At 43.2% G+C, this 14,772-nt stretch overlaps 1 protein-coding gene across 11 annotated transcripts in view; it reads left to right on the top strand.

The window, feature by feature from the left end:
* PPIP5K1 (diphosphoinositol pentakisphosphate kinase 1) overlaps positions 1–14,772 on the top strand; it is a 273,000-nt gene that overhangs the window by 102,522 nt on the left and 155,706 nt on the right. For all 11 annotated transcript variants that reach the window (XM_073568589.1, XM_073568597.1, XM_073568596.1 and 8 more), the window contains exons 14-16: positions 3,241–3,326; positions 3,897–4,022; positions 11,328–11,449. In XM_073568589.1, coding sequence (XP_073424690.1) covers positions 3,241–3,326; positions 3,897–4,022; positions 11,328–11,449 — 334 coding nt within the window. The remainder of the gene's footprint in view (positions 1–3,240; positions 3,327–3,896; positions 4,023–11,327; positions 11,450–14,772) is intronic.

Below are 14,772 nucleotides of genomic sequence, written 5' to 3'. Positions count from 1 at the left end.
AGCCCGGCGTTACCTGGGCATAGTAACTAACTATGGTTAGTTTAAGAAATTATAATGATAATATTGCACATAAAAACATTTCAAATCATATATTCAACACTATAGCATCTGTCGGCAAGCAATGCTCTCAATCTGCACATGGGCGGCCCACTGTGGTCCGAGGACCAGTGTGGGAACGCGCAAAAGAAATTGTCGCTGTTGAACATAGCAACACTCCCACACTGGTACATGAAACGCAACAGGGTCCATTTTGTTGAAGCAAAAGTTTTTTTTTTTAAACACAATATTAACCCCTTAGCGACAGCCAATATGACTTTTAACAGCGGCAGTTAAGGGGCCTTATTCCTCATTCTCCTTTTTACACAGCCTCCTCCTGCACCTCACGCTCCTCCTATATACACAGTATTTTTCTGCAGCACAGCTTTTCTCCTTTATATTCACCTCCTCCGGCAGCACCTCACACTCCTCTTCCATATACAATTGATCCCGAGAGAAAATGAACTAATTGCAATAAAGCAGTTAATTTTCCCGAGGGGCCACATGAGAGATCATGACTGTTGTGGAGGGCCGAACCAATAGCTTTAAATTAATTCTACTTAATATTATTTTATTAATATTGTATCACTTAATATTGAGCAGAATTAAGTATGCTGACACACCCCTATATGTCTTTAACCCCCCCACAGCCCCTTATATTCAACATGAGCCTCACACAGCCTTCTACATATGCGGCATGAGCCCCACAAAGCCTTCCCCATATTTGGCATGAGCCCCACACAGCCTTCCCATATACTGCATGACAGTATACAGCCTTCCCATAGCCTCCCCATGTGCAGCATGTCACCCCCATAGCCTCCCCATGTGCTGCATATCACTCCATAAAATCCCCATGTGCTGCATGTTACCCCATAGAATCTCCATGTGCTGTACGTCACCCCCGTAGAATCCCCATGTTCACCCCCATAGAATCCCCATGTTCACTTCCATCGAATCCCCATGTTCACTTCCATCGAATCCCCATGTTCACTTCCATCGAATCCCCATGTTCACTTCCATCAAATCCCCATGTTCACTTCTATAGAATCCCCATGTCCACTCCCATAGAATCCCCATGTCCACTCCCATAGAATCCCCATGTCCACCCCTATAGAATCCCCATGTCCACCCCTATAGAATCCCCATGTTCATTTCTATAGAATTCCCATGTTCACCCCCATAGATTCCCCATGTTCACCCCCATATTCATACACATGAAAAAAAAAAACCACCACATACTCATCTCGGTCCCGTTCCCAGGCACCCTGCTTCTGTTGCTGTCTCCGATGCGCTGACTCTCCGGCGGTACACAGCTGACGCGATGAAATTACGTCATCACATGAGCTGTTTCACACGCTGATTGGTGGAGGTAGTGGCGGAGGCCCCTCCTCCACCAATGCTGACTGCGGGAGACAGCAAGCAGGCGGTCATGGTGCGGTCCGCGGACCTCAGGTTTCCAGCCACACGGCTGTCACGGTCTGCGAGCCGGAGTGAGACCAACAGAGGGCCGGATGTGACCTGTGGGCCGCACTTTACCCAGGTCTGCAATAAAGCATATCGTGTACGCAGCCTACTTCTGCAGCACCACACTTTTCTCCTTTAGACCTCGTTCACACGTTATTTGGTCAGTATTTTTACCTCCGTATTTGTAAGCTAAAACTTGAAGTAAAACAATCAGAGGAAAAGTATATTAGAAACACGACACCACTTCTATATTTTTTTCCCACTCGTGGTTTTGGCTTATAAATACTGAGGTAAAATACTGGCCAAATACTGAATGTGTGAATTTGGTCTTATACACAGCCTCCATTTGCAGCACCTCACTCTTCTCTATACACAGCCTCATACTGTAGCAGCACCTGACTTCTCTCATTTTACCATCACGCCTCTCATTTTCCCCTCACTCTTCTTATTTTCCCCTCACTCTTCTCATTCTCCCCTCACTCTTCTCATTTTCCCCTCACTCTTCTCATTTTCCCCTCACTCTTCTCATTTTCCCCTCACTCTTCTCATTTTCCCCTCACTCTTCTCATTTTCCCCTCACTCTTCTCATTTTCCCCTCATTCTTCTCATTTTCCCCTCACTCTTCTCATTTTCCCCTCACTCTTCTCATTTTCCCCTCACTCTTCTCATTTTCCCCTCACTCTTCTCATTTTCCCCTCACTCTTCTCATTTTCCCCTCACTCCTCTCATTTTCCCCCTCCTCTCATTTTCCCCTCACTCCTCTCTTCCCCTCACACGTGCACAGCAACTTCCTGTTATGAGCACAACGGTGTAATCCATGAGGCTTCTCCCTTTCCCTTGACGTCATGCCTCGCAGGAGCAACTCTATTCTAGACACGATGGAGGTTGATGTGGCTTGTGCCTGCTGCGCACTGATACTCTGAAGGCGGAGGCCCTGATTGTAGCTCGCAGCGGCTGGGACGTCGCAGTCGGTGAGTTTTGCAGGGTGGCTATCGAGGTGAATGTGTCTCCGTCCATGTGCGCTAACAACGTGGGCCATGTGGATGAGGCTTTGTGAGTGGAGTGTGTGTGGCTATACGGAGTAGGAGGGGCTATGTGGAGTGGGTGGGGCTTGATACATACATACACTCAGCTTTATATATATATATTGCGGTTCATGTTGTTTAATTTGTGAAATAGAGAGGCCCTGTAGAGTTTTTGACATAGGGTCTATTTAGTTCATAGAAGTCCCCAGTTACTGCCATTACTGTAGCTGTAGTAATTACCCTGAGGTGGACAGACATCACCAGTATCAGATCACAGCGGTGATACAGTTGGCTGCAGCATGCGGATGCAGATCATCGTCCTGCCGCTGCTTAATACGTCCAACTTCATTGTGTTGTACAAGAGCAGCAGTGGGCTCAGGAATCTCATGTGTTTTTTCTGGCTACTCAGATTCTTTGATGGCTGCAAGAGCGAATCAGTAACTTGGGGATGGGTGGTGGACAATGGGCTTGACACTTTAATTGTCTAGAGTCCAGAAGTTTGTGATGTCAGTTGTACTTACTCTAGCATCATATAATCATCCATAATATAACCGTGTCATCCCACATTATTCATATGGTCTAATTTCTGCAACGATGTGAGGACCTGCATTGGTAAAAACGTTATTGCAGTACTTGGTTTCAAAGATGGATGACTTTACTGAATGCCTGTGTAAGCTTTACTTATTCTATAGGTGCTCTTTATTTCATTTTCTAGGTATGGACATTTCTCTGGCATTAATAGGAAGGTTCAGCTGACATATTTGCCCCATGGGCATCCAAAGCCATCCAGTGAGGATGAAGGTAAGACCTTGGAGGCATTATTTTTCTTGATTATCAGGGTAGGATTTGATGAACGTTCAGTTGTTTCATGTTTTGTCCTCCCTTTTTTCCCCATTTGTGGTTTCTCTGCTTCATCCGAGACAATCTAGGTATTATGCGCTTTCAAAATAGAAAAACACTTTTTTTTTTTTTTTTAATTTGTATGTCTATAAAGTGAAATTAACACATCAGTGTTTTGCTGGCCCAGTTGGGACTGCAATGGACAGACCAGCTGCGGATGTCTAGTCTCAAACTCAACTGCCCTGTAGATATCTATGAGGCTGTCTAGTTGGGATCAGCAGACCCACGGCTGGTCCATGCATCATGGTCCGTGAAATACGGATATGTGAATCCAGCCTTAAGATGTTGTTAGGAAGCAGATTGCCAGACACCATCAAGTACACCCTCATTAGTGCAGTGCTGCTGAATTTATCAGTATACTGTAAATGCTGAGAAACTCTAATGACAAATAGGGTATGGCCGACAAGAAAATGTATGTGTTTGCTTCATGGCTGAAATTGCTGTGATGATTCCTTCGACTTTCCCACGCAGATGCCCGCAAGGATTGCCCTTCTTTGCTGCTGGTTTTGAAATGGGGTGGTGAACTTACTCCGGCTGGGCGAGTGCAAGCAGAAGAGCTTGGAAGGGCATTTCGATGTATGTACCCTGGAGGGCAAGGTATGTTGTTTTGTTTTCTCCATCTTTTGCCTTTTCTCTGCTGCTGGTAACTTACCACTTTCTGGATTGGGAAATGTTACTTTTACTAAACGCAGCTGAACTCATTTACATTGAAAATAATGACACTTTCTATTACACATTTCTCCCATCTTTGCATGCTTCCTCCACTCTAGCAGGGATATGAATATTCATTACATTACTGCTTGTGCTGAATTTTGCATGGAAGCATCAACATATTAACCCTTTATAGCTATGTGTTATGTTACCACTCATGAGCGTGGGGGTCACGTGTCCATACAGGGTTGGTGTGTTGAAGCCATCCTGACCGCTCTGGAGAAAGCAGTAATGTGAATGATAGTTACAGTGTATTGCTAAAATAGATTTGGTGGCCATGGTTCATGGTTGAACAACCGTTCAGCAGAGGATCATCTGATGAATGATCGTTATGGCTAAGCATTTACTGAATGGCCCTAGAGAGACCTCTTTCTTCTGGAGGAGCGGTAATGTGCATACCTGTTTTATCCAGTGGGCATTGCCCGGCATTTAATATTAACTATCCCCACAGGGAGAAGCATTACCGTTTTACAAACCCACATCCAAACCTTCTCACCCAGTCTATGAGCACCCTGCTCTGCATTGACCGGGGGCAAGAACCCTCTCAACAACTGCCTGCAGATAGGTTTCTCTTTGTTTTGGAGGAGACTCTAGTTTGGCTTATAACCTGTTAAAGGGTCGGATATTAGCTACGTCCAATAGGTGGCACTAGAGAGGCACCGCTATTGCATACATTTTTTCCAATGAGAATGGGCCTGTGACTTTACGCCATCTGGCCCTTTCTGCTAGGAGAAACATCACCACTTAGTCCTGTATCAGAACATTTTATTATTAGCAATCTAAAACTAATTTAGCTATCTTTTTTTAAAAAGTACAATGCCTATTGTAATCATTTTCTCTGCTGTATTCTTCCCTTTTCTCTCATCTCCTTCAATTATTTGCATACATTATTACTGACTTCTATCTGTTACACAAATTAGTAAATATATTGCACATCGGTGCCATGCACACATTTCTTCTGCATAGTTTTTCTTTGGTGACACTAGTGAAATATTGATAAATGATAAAACCTGAAGACACTGGTCACAATATCTGTGCATAGTGAAAAAGCTGCACCTTCCATGCTCATACTTAAATCCATACATATGCATACATCTTTCTAGTCCGAGTCTGACATAATGGCACAGTCTCCTGTGTCAGGCTAAAAGCTAGGCACCAGCGGAAAGGAAGTCCAGCAGAGTCCAAAGTTATTTATTTTTTTTTTAGACTCTGTTTGCCTCAGTCAAGTGAATGGCTACGGTGGTTGGAACGTCTGAATACCGTTTCCCGGTTGTTCAGACAGAAGCACTTGCCGGAGTGCTCAGCGAGTGTGCTCCTGTAGCATTTTAACCTTTCAATAACCTAAGAAATGCTTACATGTGAAAGTATTTTTTTCTTTTTTTTGTGATTTTACTTTTGTTCTTCCTTTTGCTAATAGCTGTAGAGTGTACATTATCTTACAACATTCTACCACTGTAGGTTTAATAGCTTATTCTATAATATACCTTTTCATTATATCTGATTAGTTATATCCTGCAGGTACCTTAGTGCCTCCATTTGTGTAACCCTTTTGTACTTTGTTCTTTCAACCCATCATTCTAGTGAATGGTAACATCACGGCTTTGGGCTGTTGTTCCCCTGTAGATTTTGGTAAGAACAATGAATGACGGTGTGATTTGCACAGTCCCTATAACTGCATCGGGGAAATCCTGTCCCTCCATCTAAACAGTGTACAGTGTATACTGTGCCATACAACTAATTTATACTTATTAGATTTAACTTGATTGTTGTATTTGTATCCTACTGATGATGCTGAGACGTCCTACGAGTCAGATTACAACATTCAAGGTGACATATTTGACCAGTATACTTCATCTCTTGCAGAATTTCAGCTTCTGAGTATAATTTTTTTGGAAGAAATAATCTCTAATACTTTTATTAGGTGTTAAATTAAAAGCAGTTTAATTAAAGGGATTGTCCGGTCCAAATCGATAATTCCGCAGTCACTCTGTGTGACTGGAGACTTATGAATCCCCCCAGTGCACGCATTGTGTATGTATGAGTTATACATGCTCCTGGCTAGAGCCAGACTAGTGGGCACGGCCTCTCGCCATGCATTATTAAAAACAAGGCCATGCCCTCTAGTCAGCTACGCCCCGCTGGACAGCCACATCACTAGTTGAGGCGCGGCCTCGCTCTATACAAATAGCTTGAGTATGTATAAGGCTAGTTTCACCGTGCCGCAGTATGCGGATGCCGCCGCATGCATCATTTTGACGATGCGGCGCCCGCATAAAATTCCAACATGATGCGTTCTACGCGGGTCGCCGCACCTCCAAATCGACGCATACTGCGGCACGGCCTGCGTACCCAATGTTAAAGATAGGGTACGCAGGCCGCATTCAGAAATGGGCAGAGCTAACCGGAGGAGGCGGGGAGCGGGGCTTCACGGAGGAAGTCCGCAGCCCTCCGTCCGCAAATGTGAAACCAGCCTTACACATACATACCCTCCGGTCCCGGCTCATAAACCGGCAAATCACACTGTGTGACTGCAGATTTATGAGTTTGGATCGGACAGCCCCTTTAAACCTGTGTATATTAACTTTCTATGATTTGTTGTTGGGAGAAACAAGAACATTTCCCCTTTGCTATACCCCTACTTAGAAAAGGCCAAGTTCACCCCCAAAAAGCTTAGAACTGCTTTAAGAGGGAGGCAGTTAACTCTTTAAAAGTCAATTTTTTTCTGTTGCGATCTGAAACGTACCTCTGAGTACTACTGACCCGCTACTTATTTTCTGCAGTGTTGGATGCTTGTTAGCTCTGCTTCATTAGGGCACAGCTATAATCAATGCTTGCATGTTAGCTACTTGGTCACAAGAGAGGTCGTCTAAAATTAACCTCCTGTCCCTTCAGAGACTCTGGCTCTTATCAATGACTCAAGCAATTTTAATCGGATTGTCCAAGGTGTTATAAAAATTGTTTCAAAGCCAGGAATGGGATAAAGTAACTGTTAGGCTGAGTTCACACGTAGCTTTTTTTCGTGGCGGTTTTAAACGCGCGATTTTTCCTATGGGATTATGCAATGCTGTGCTAATGCTGCGTTTTTTTCAGCAGCGGAATCGCTTTGCGGTAAAAAACGCAGCATGCTCATTAATTTAGCGGAATCGCGGTGATCCTGCACCCATAGGAATGCATTGTTCTGCTTACTTTCTGCATGTGGCTGTGCACAGCATGCGAAAAGTAAGCAGAACATTTGCGGACGGTACCCACGGTCCGGAGGAGAGGAGACTGTCCTCCGGGCACCATATCCCTGTTAAAAATAGAATTTATATTAAAAAAATATTGTTATTCTTACCTTCTGACGTTCCGCGCAGCCTTCCCGCCTCTCTCCACGCTCCTGGTCCCAGTAATCCTTCGCGAGAATGACTGCGATGGCTTCCGTTCTCGCGGGATCGCGACGTTTTGCAGTCATTCGCGATGACGTCGGAGCATGACGTCTCGCGGTCATTCTCGCAAAGGATTACTGGGACCGGGAGCGTGGAGAGAGGCAGGAAGGCTGCGCGGGACGTCGGAAGGTAAGAATAACAATATTTTTTATTATAAATTCTATTTTTAACAGGAATATGGTGCCCAGAGCTCGGAAGACAGTCTCCTCTCCTCCGGACCGTGGGTACCATCCGCAAATGTTCTGCTTACTTTTCGCATGGTGTGCACAGCCACATGTGGAAAGTAAGCAGAACAATGCATTCCTATGATTGCGGGATCGCCGCGATTCCGCTAAATTAATGAGCATGCTGCGTTTTTTGCCGCAGAAAAAAACGCAGCATTAGCACAGCATTGCGTAATCCCATAGGAATGCATGGGATGCTTATTTTTCGCATTTTCGTGGCAAAATCGCGCATTTAAAACCGCCGCGAAAACGTGTAAAAAAGCTACGTGTGAACTCAGCCTAACATGGCCCATTATTGTTGTGCCGCTTATTCACCCCCCCCCCCCCGACTTAAAATAAATAACAAAGGGAAAATAAGTAACACAGCAAAGCCTAAACATAGCAAAAAATACACACTTACCTACCGATGCCCCACTTCTCATCTGTCCGAAGCGGTCACATGCTGGCCCCTGCTGGAAGAAGCAGAGAGATCAGTAGGAGACCCGGGTAGTGGTGCCTGAAGGTCCAAGGATCGGTAAGAATGTGGTGTTTGTTTTTATGGCAAAAGTTGGGGACAACAACACTGCTGACATTATAATCCACATGAAAGTGACCACTGCAGCCAATCTTTCATCTGAGCAATGCTGTCTGCATGTTCAACACATGATTGTTGATAATGGTCATTGATTGCTGCTGTCAGATGTGCATGATCAACACTTCATGCCTGTATGAGAGGTAACAGTGGGACCATGAAAGTGTCAAAGTTGTTTCTGGCAACTGTTAGTTATTTTATTATTTTATCACATTCCATTCTTTTAATTACTGGTATGTTTTTGTTATTCTGGACAATCCATTTAAAACTGCAACTCTGCTTATTCAGTTTAGCTGCTGCAGAAGCCCAAAAAATGTCCGGGCATGAAGAACTAATTCCTTTACAGCAAGAATGCAATGATTTTATACTAAACCACCAGGTTATAGGGTTTGTAACAAGTATATTAAACCAGATGACATTCCGACAATCTTCTGGTAGTTTTTTACCGCTCTAATATTGCATAAAAACTATGAGGATAGAATAATTTTTTGATCTGGAAATTCTGCATTTTACTCCCCAAGTAGTTCTATTACCAGAAATAAAATTAGACTATACGTATTGTAAATTTTTACAAATTCCTTTTTCTTGATCAAATTTATTTAGGCTTTGTTCACACTCATGTCATGTCTTCTGTTTGTATTGAAAGATACATCACTGTGCTCCTTCTGTCATACCATGGATTCTAATGGACACAATTGACTTCTAATTGAGTCTTTCTGGTTTATGTCTAGAGTTCCCTCGTTTTGACAGTGTAGTTCATAGAAACTTCTGAGCTACTCCAAACAGAAGGGGTGTGTAGCAGTGTGAACACAGCCCTTGTTTGTCTTTACCTGATACTTCTTGCAATCCATTGACATGTTTGTGATTTTGCTTTTGTTTGTCTAACCATGAAATGTGCCATGTCAAACTATTGCTTGTTTATTAGTAGAAAGCTGTCTTAAATATTGGCTACAATTATTTTCTATATATATAACGGTTTGCCAACTGTTAGCAGCTATAGCGGAGACCTGCGCTGTTGACATGTCACCGCTCTAGTCACAATACTGGGACCGCAGCAGCGACGGAAAGCTGGCCCTGGACCCAGCGAGGGCGAGTACCTGATGAACTGGTTATTTTATGCACTTTACATACTTTGGGGACCATTTTATTGAGTGTGGACATCCCCTTAAGGCTATGTGCCCACGTAGCGTTTTTCAAGCGTTTTTTTCCAGAGCAGAAACGCATGCCCTTGCCAGGGAAAACGCATGCGCTTTTTGACACACGTTTTTGACGCGATTGTCAAGCGTTTTGACATGCGTTTTCCTATGTGGTTTTGCAATTACGGTGTATGTATGCGGAATTGCATGTGATTCCGCACAGTTAATGAACATGCTGCGTTTTTTTCCGCTAAACGTTTCCGCGGTTGAAAAAAACGCACCATTAGCACAACATGTGCGTTTTCCATTCTATTACATTAGATGCTTTTCTAAAGCGTTTCCGCAGCAGAAACATGCATCTAAAAGCGCTGCGGAAACGCTTAAAAAACGCAACGTGGGCACACAGCCTTAGACTTCCAAATAAATCAGAGACACCTGTAACATTTTTTAGAACTTTGACAATGCGACATTTAATTTCATCAATTACCTGATGGCTTGAGTAGTTTAGACGTTAGGGTAATTTCTCTAGTGAATGAAAGTCATGAAGGGTTTAAACCGTTTAATCCATACATGATGTCCTGCTCCATTGTTGCCTGTGCCAGAAAGGTCAACACTGTTGGCCGACTGCGTTCTGCCTCCTCTTCCCTCTTCGTGCCCCGCTCTGATCTAGACGGGAGATAGAGATGGCTATAGGGCTATGATGAAGCTTAAGGAATGACCCTGATCACTACGGCCTCATTCACATGTCAGTGTTTGTCTCACGTGAGCTGTCATACTATAGTCTTTGGGGCTATTCACATGTCAAAGGTTTTTTTATTCTTTTTTTTCTTAATAGAGACTTGATTTGTCTGCAAATAAAACCATTCAGGTGACTGGGTCTGTTTAAATATCAATATAGACAGCATGCAGATGACATTGCAACAATGCGCTGGCCAATTTTCTTTGACTGGTTTCTAGTTATGTTTTGCATAAAACTGGTGAAATATGAATGGTAAAGACAGAAGTAGGGACCAAAAACGAATGAATGTTGGATCCAGCACACTGATTGACATGAGCCTTTTTTTTTTTTTTGCGAGAAAAAAAAAATGAAACTGTAAATCTTCTAAAACTATATTAATAACCTATATGTGCATGAAAAGATGATTCATGTACCCACAGGAGCCAAGTGAACCTGTGATTTTTATGGGGATGTTTACCTTTGAGGACCATTTTTCATTCATGTACTGTATATGAGTTACAGTACATTCACAGTTTTGCTGATTGCTGCTTGAATTTTCGAGATTGTCTAGGAAGATGCTCGTAAGAACTCAACACATCCCATACTGGGAGATGTCAGCTCCAAAGTACCCATCATTAGTGATTGTGTCTGAGGACTGTCATTATAAATGGTGCTTTCACCAGGATGAGAGCTTCTGGATGTAACCAAGACTGTTCTATAGACAAATGGGTAATGGATTCAAGCACAAAATTTTACATTAAATGAGTGAGTTTAATTTACCTGCCGAAACTTTATTTACCCTACTGGGACTTGCATCTTGGAGACCTATCCATTCTTCAGTATGAGAGTCTTGCGTCCTATTCTGCATAGGTCACCAAACAATGCATGGCTCTGCGGTGCCCGGCTCTGTTACATCTGGCTACTGATGAAGCAGATATCAGCTGGTAGGTGGAGGTGCCGAGATCCCCACCAAACTCCTAATGATAGGATAGGTCATCAATATGTAAGTTCGCAGCCATCCCTTTGATTGTGGTGCTCTTCATACAGTTACACAAACCTGCTAAATCTTTATACATTATCTGCTCGCCGAGCCACTGACTACTCTGATACCTTACAGGAGATTATGCAGGCTTTCCAGGCTGCGGACTACTACGACTACACAGTACCTACCGCCATGACCTCAAGATTTATGCATCTGATGAAGGAAGGGTGCAAATGACTGCTGCTGCTTTTGCCAAGGTAGAACTTAGGAACACAGTCCTTCAACATAATACAGGCTGTTGGTTTTTGTTTTTTTATTTATTTATTTTAAGTGTCGATTATCAATGGTAAATTTGCAACATATAAGGAGACTATCTGTAAATGTTTTACTTTTATATATGACTAAACTTACGGTATCAATTTAGTCATTATCTATACATTGAAGGGAATGTGTCCTCAGACACTTTCCATGCCAAAAGGCTTGGTGGGGTCCACAAACATGGAGGTCATTCAAAATACTGAGTGTAGTTTTTGATGGGAGGTGTATTCATTTCTGCATCAATTAGTTTGAATAAAACTGAAGATTTTTTAATGAGATGTATATTATTAACCTTTCTTTCATGTTTTGGGTTAAAAAATGTTCTATGAAACTCAGTCTTGTCAAAAATGTATAATTGTTGTTGTATTCCGTGAGATATTGATGAAAAGCTTAGGTACTTTTCAAAGGGGGTTTACTCATGCCAAGCACTGTATCTAGAAATAACATGTAATAGTGATATTAGCATTATGAAATGTATATACAAAGCATATATACACACACATTTATGTATGTGCTAATATTATTATATGTAATTTATATATTTTAATGGTAATATACCGTACATTGTTATACTACATGGTGGGGCATTTATATGGATACATGTTGTGAGTTCATTTTCCCCTTCACTACTGAGGCCCGAGGAACTCCCTCTTCTGGTGAAGAAAGGTAGTGAGCCTGATTGTCAAACACCTGGGGCTGATGATGATGACTGGCTGAGTGGAGTTAATGACTGGATATAAGGCTGCCGACGCCCTTCTGGCCTGCGGGTGATTTCTCTGTGGACTTCTAGGAAACCAGTCTGATTCCTGCTCATCTAAAGCTAAGATTTCTGCTTTGCCTTTTTGTATTAGTGTTTTGTTTTCCTTGCTTTTCTGGATTCTGCCATTCCCTGCTGGGGAGAGCTGAATCTCCTTTTGCCTGTTGCTCTGTCTTCAGAATATTCCTGAGTACTGACATAGCTTTTTTGAAGCCTAGCGTCTTCAGGGCCTTTTTTTTTAGTGTCAGTTTGTTGGCTCTTATTTTCATAGGGGTTTTCACGGATTGCAGACAGCAGCCTTCCTGTCCTTTCCTATCTAAGCTAGCGTGGGCCCCATCTTTGCTCAGTCTATCTTTCTGTCTGTGTTTTGTTCTTTGTTCTTGCTTCACCGTCATTATATGTGGGGGGCTGCCTTTTACTTTGGGGTCTGCTCTGGGGCAGTTTAGATTTCCCTTTCTGTCTTTAGGCTATGTAGTCCTCCGGCTGTGATCGAGGGGCCTAGGGCATCGTAGGAGCCCCCCACGGCTACTGCTAGTTGTGTTGATAGGTTCAGGGGTCTGCAATCCGATAGCTGCCAACTTCTCTGGTTTTCTGGACTTAGCTAGCATTTCTATTTTTGCCTCCAACGGTGACTCAATCATAACAGAATCACCCGCCATACCGCAGATTCTAGGGTACTCAATAGCAGGAAAGAATTGTAAAAAAAAAAAAAAAGGGTGTGTATATTTTTTCCTCTATATCTCTGAGGCCGTAGGGGGAATTTTTTTTTTTTCTCTCAATGGAGATAAAGCAATTGTCTGATCGTGTGGAGCAGCTCGCTGCGGAAGTGCGGGGAATTTCCGCCTACCTTGCTCATTCACATGCTGCTGAACCAAAGATTCCTACACCTGATGTATTTTTTGGGGATCGGTCTAAATTTTTGAATTTCAAAAATAATTGTAAATTATTTTTTGCCTTGAAGCCTAACTCGTCAGGGAGCTCCGCGCAGCAGGTTAAAATTGTCATCTCTTTGCTGCGTGGCGATCCCCAGGATTGGGCGTTTTCTTTGAAACCAGATGATCCTATTCTGACTAATGTGAACGCATTTTTTCAGGCCTTGGGGTTGTTGTATGACGAACCTAATGCCATTGATCAGGCTGAAAAGACCCTGCTGGCATTGAACCAGGGTCGTGATTCTGCAAAATTGTACTGTCAAAAATTCCGAAAGTGGGCAGTACTTACTACCTGGAATGATAATGCCTTGGCTGCTCTCTTTCGGAAGGGGTTGTCAGAAGCCGTAAAAGATACTATGGTGGGATTTCCTGTTCCCTCTGGTCTTGACGATTCTATGTCTTTAGCCATTCAGGTTGATCGGCGTTTACGCGAACGCAGAGCTGCACGAGAGGTGTTGCCACCTGTTGAACAGATGTCTGAACCTATGCAATGTGATAGTTTTTCCAGAGAGCAGCGTCAGGAGTTCAGAAGGCGTAATAAGTTGTGTTTTTTCTGTGGAGATGCCTCGCATATTATTTCTGTCTGTCCTAAACGCGAGAAACGCTTTGCACACACGTTTTCTGTTGGTGGTGTTCAACCTAAGTTTCTTCTGGTTATTACTCTGATCTGCTCCCTGTCCACATTTTCCGCCAAGGCTTTTGTGGATTCGGGAGCAGCTCTAAACCTAATGGACTTGGATTTTGCTAAACGTTGTGGATTTCCGATGACACCTCTGCAGACACCTATCCCTTTGAGGGGGATTGATGCTACTCCTTTGGCTAAAAATAAACCTCAGTTTTGGACCCAGGTGGTAATGCGGGTCGCCCCAGACCATCAAGAAAATTGCAGGTTTTTGGTGTTACATAATCTGCATGATACTATTGTTCTGGGGTTTCCCTGGTTACAAATTCATAATCCAGTTTTGGATTGGAAATCTGTGTCTGTGGTGAGTTGGGGTTGTCGGTGTGCCTTTAGTGAGGCTCCGGTGTTTTCCACCTCTCCTCAGTCGCATGATGTTCCTGATTATTTGGCGGACTTTTATGATGTATTTAGTGAGAATGAGTCTGCGTCTCTGCCTCCTCATAGGAGTTATGACTGTGCTATTGAACTGAGCCCGGGGTGTAAATTTCCCAAGGGTCGGCTCTTCAATTTATCTGTACCCGAGCACGAGGCTATGCGATCCTATATTAAGGAGGCGTTGGAGAAGGGTCATATTAGACCATCCTCGTCACCCTTAGGTGTCGGGTTTTTTTTTGTAGCCAAAAAGGATGGATCATTAAGACCTTGTATTGATTATCGTGCTCTCAACAAAATTACTGTTAAATATCAGTATCCGTTACCCCTGATTTCTGATCTATTCTCCAGAGTTAAAGGTGCTTGCTGGTTTACCAAGCTTGACCTCAGGGGGGCGTATAATCTTATTCGCATTAAGCATGGGGATGAATGGAAGACGGCATTTAATACTCCGGAGGGACATTTTGAGTACCTGGTGATGCCTTTTGGGCTCACTAATGCCCCTTCTGTCTTCCAGTG

Source organism: Dendrobates tinctorius, unplaced genomic scaffold (genome assembly GCF_039654945.1).
Source record: "Dendrobates tinctorius isolate UK_male_01 unplaced genomic scaffold, ASM3965494v1 ptg000022l, whole genome shotgun sequence".
In the NCBI taxonomy this organism is placed as follows: domain Eukaryota; kingdom Metazoa; phylum Chordata; class Amphibia; order Anura; family Dendrobatidae; genus Dendrobates; species Dendrobates tinctorius.
This window is presented reverse-complemented; position numbering and strand designations above follow the sequence as displayed.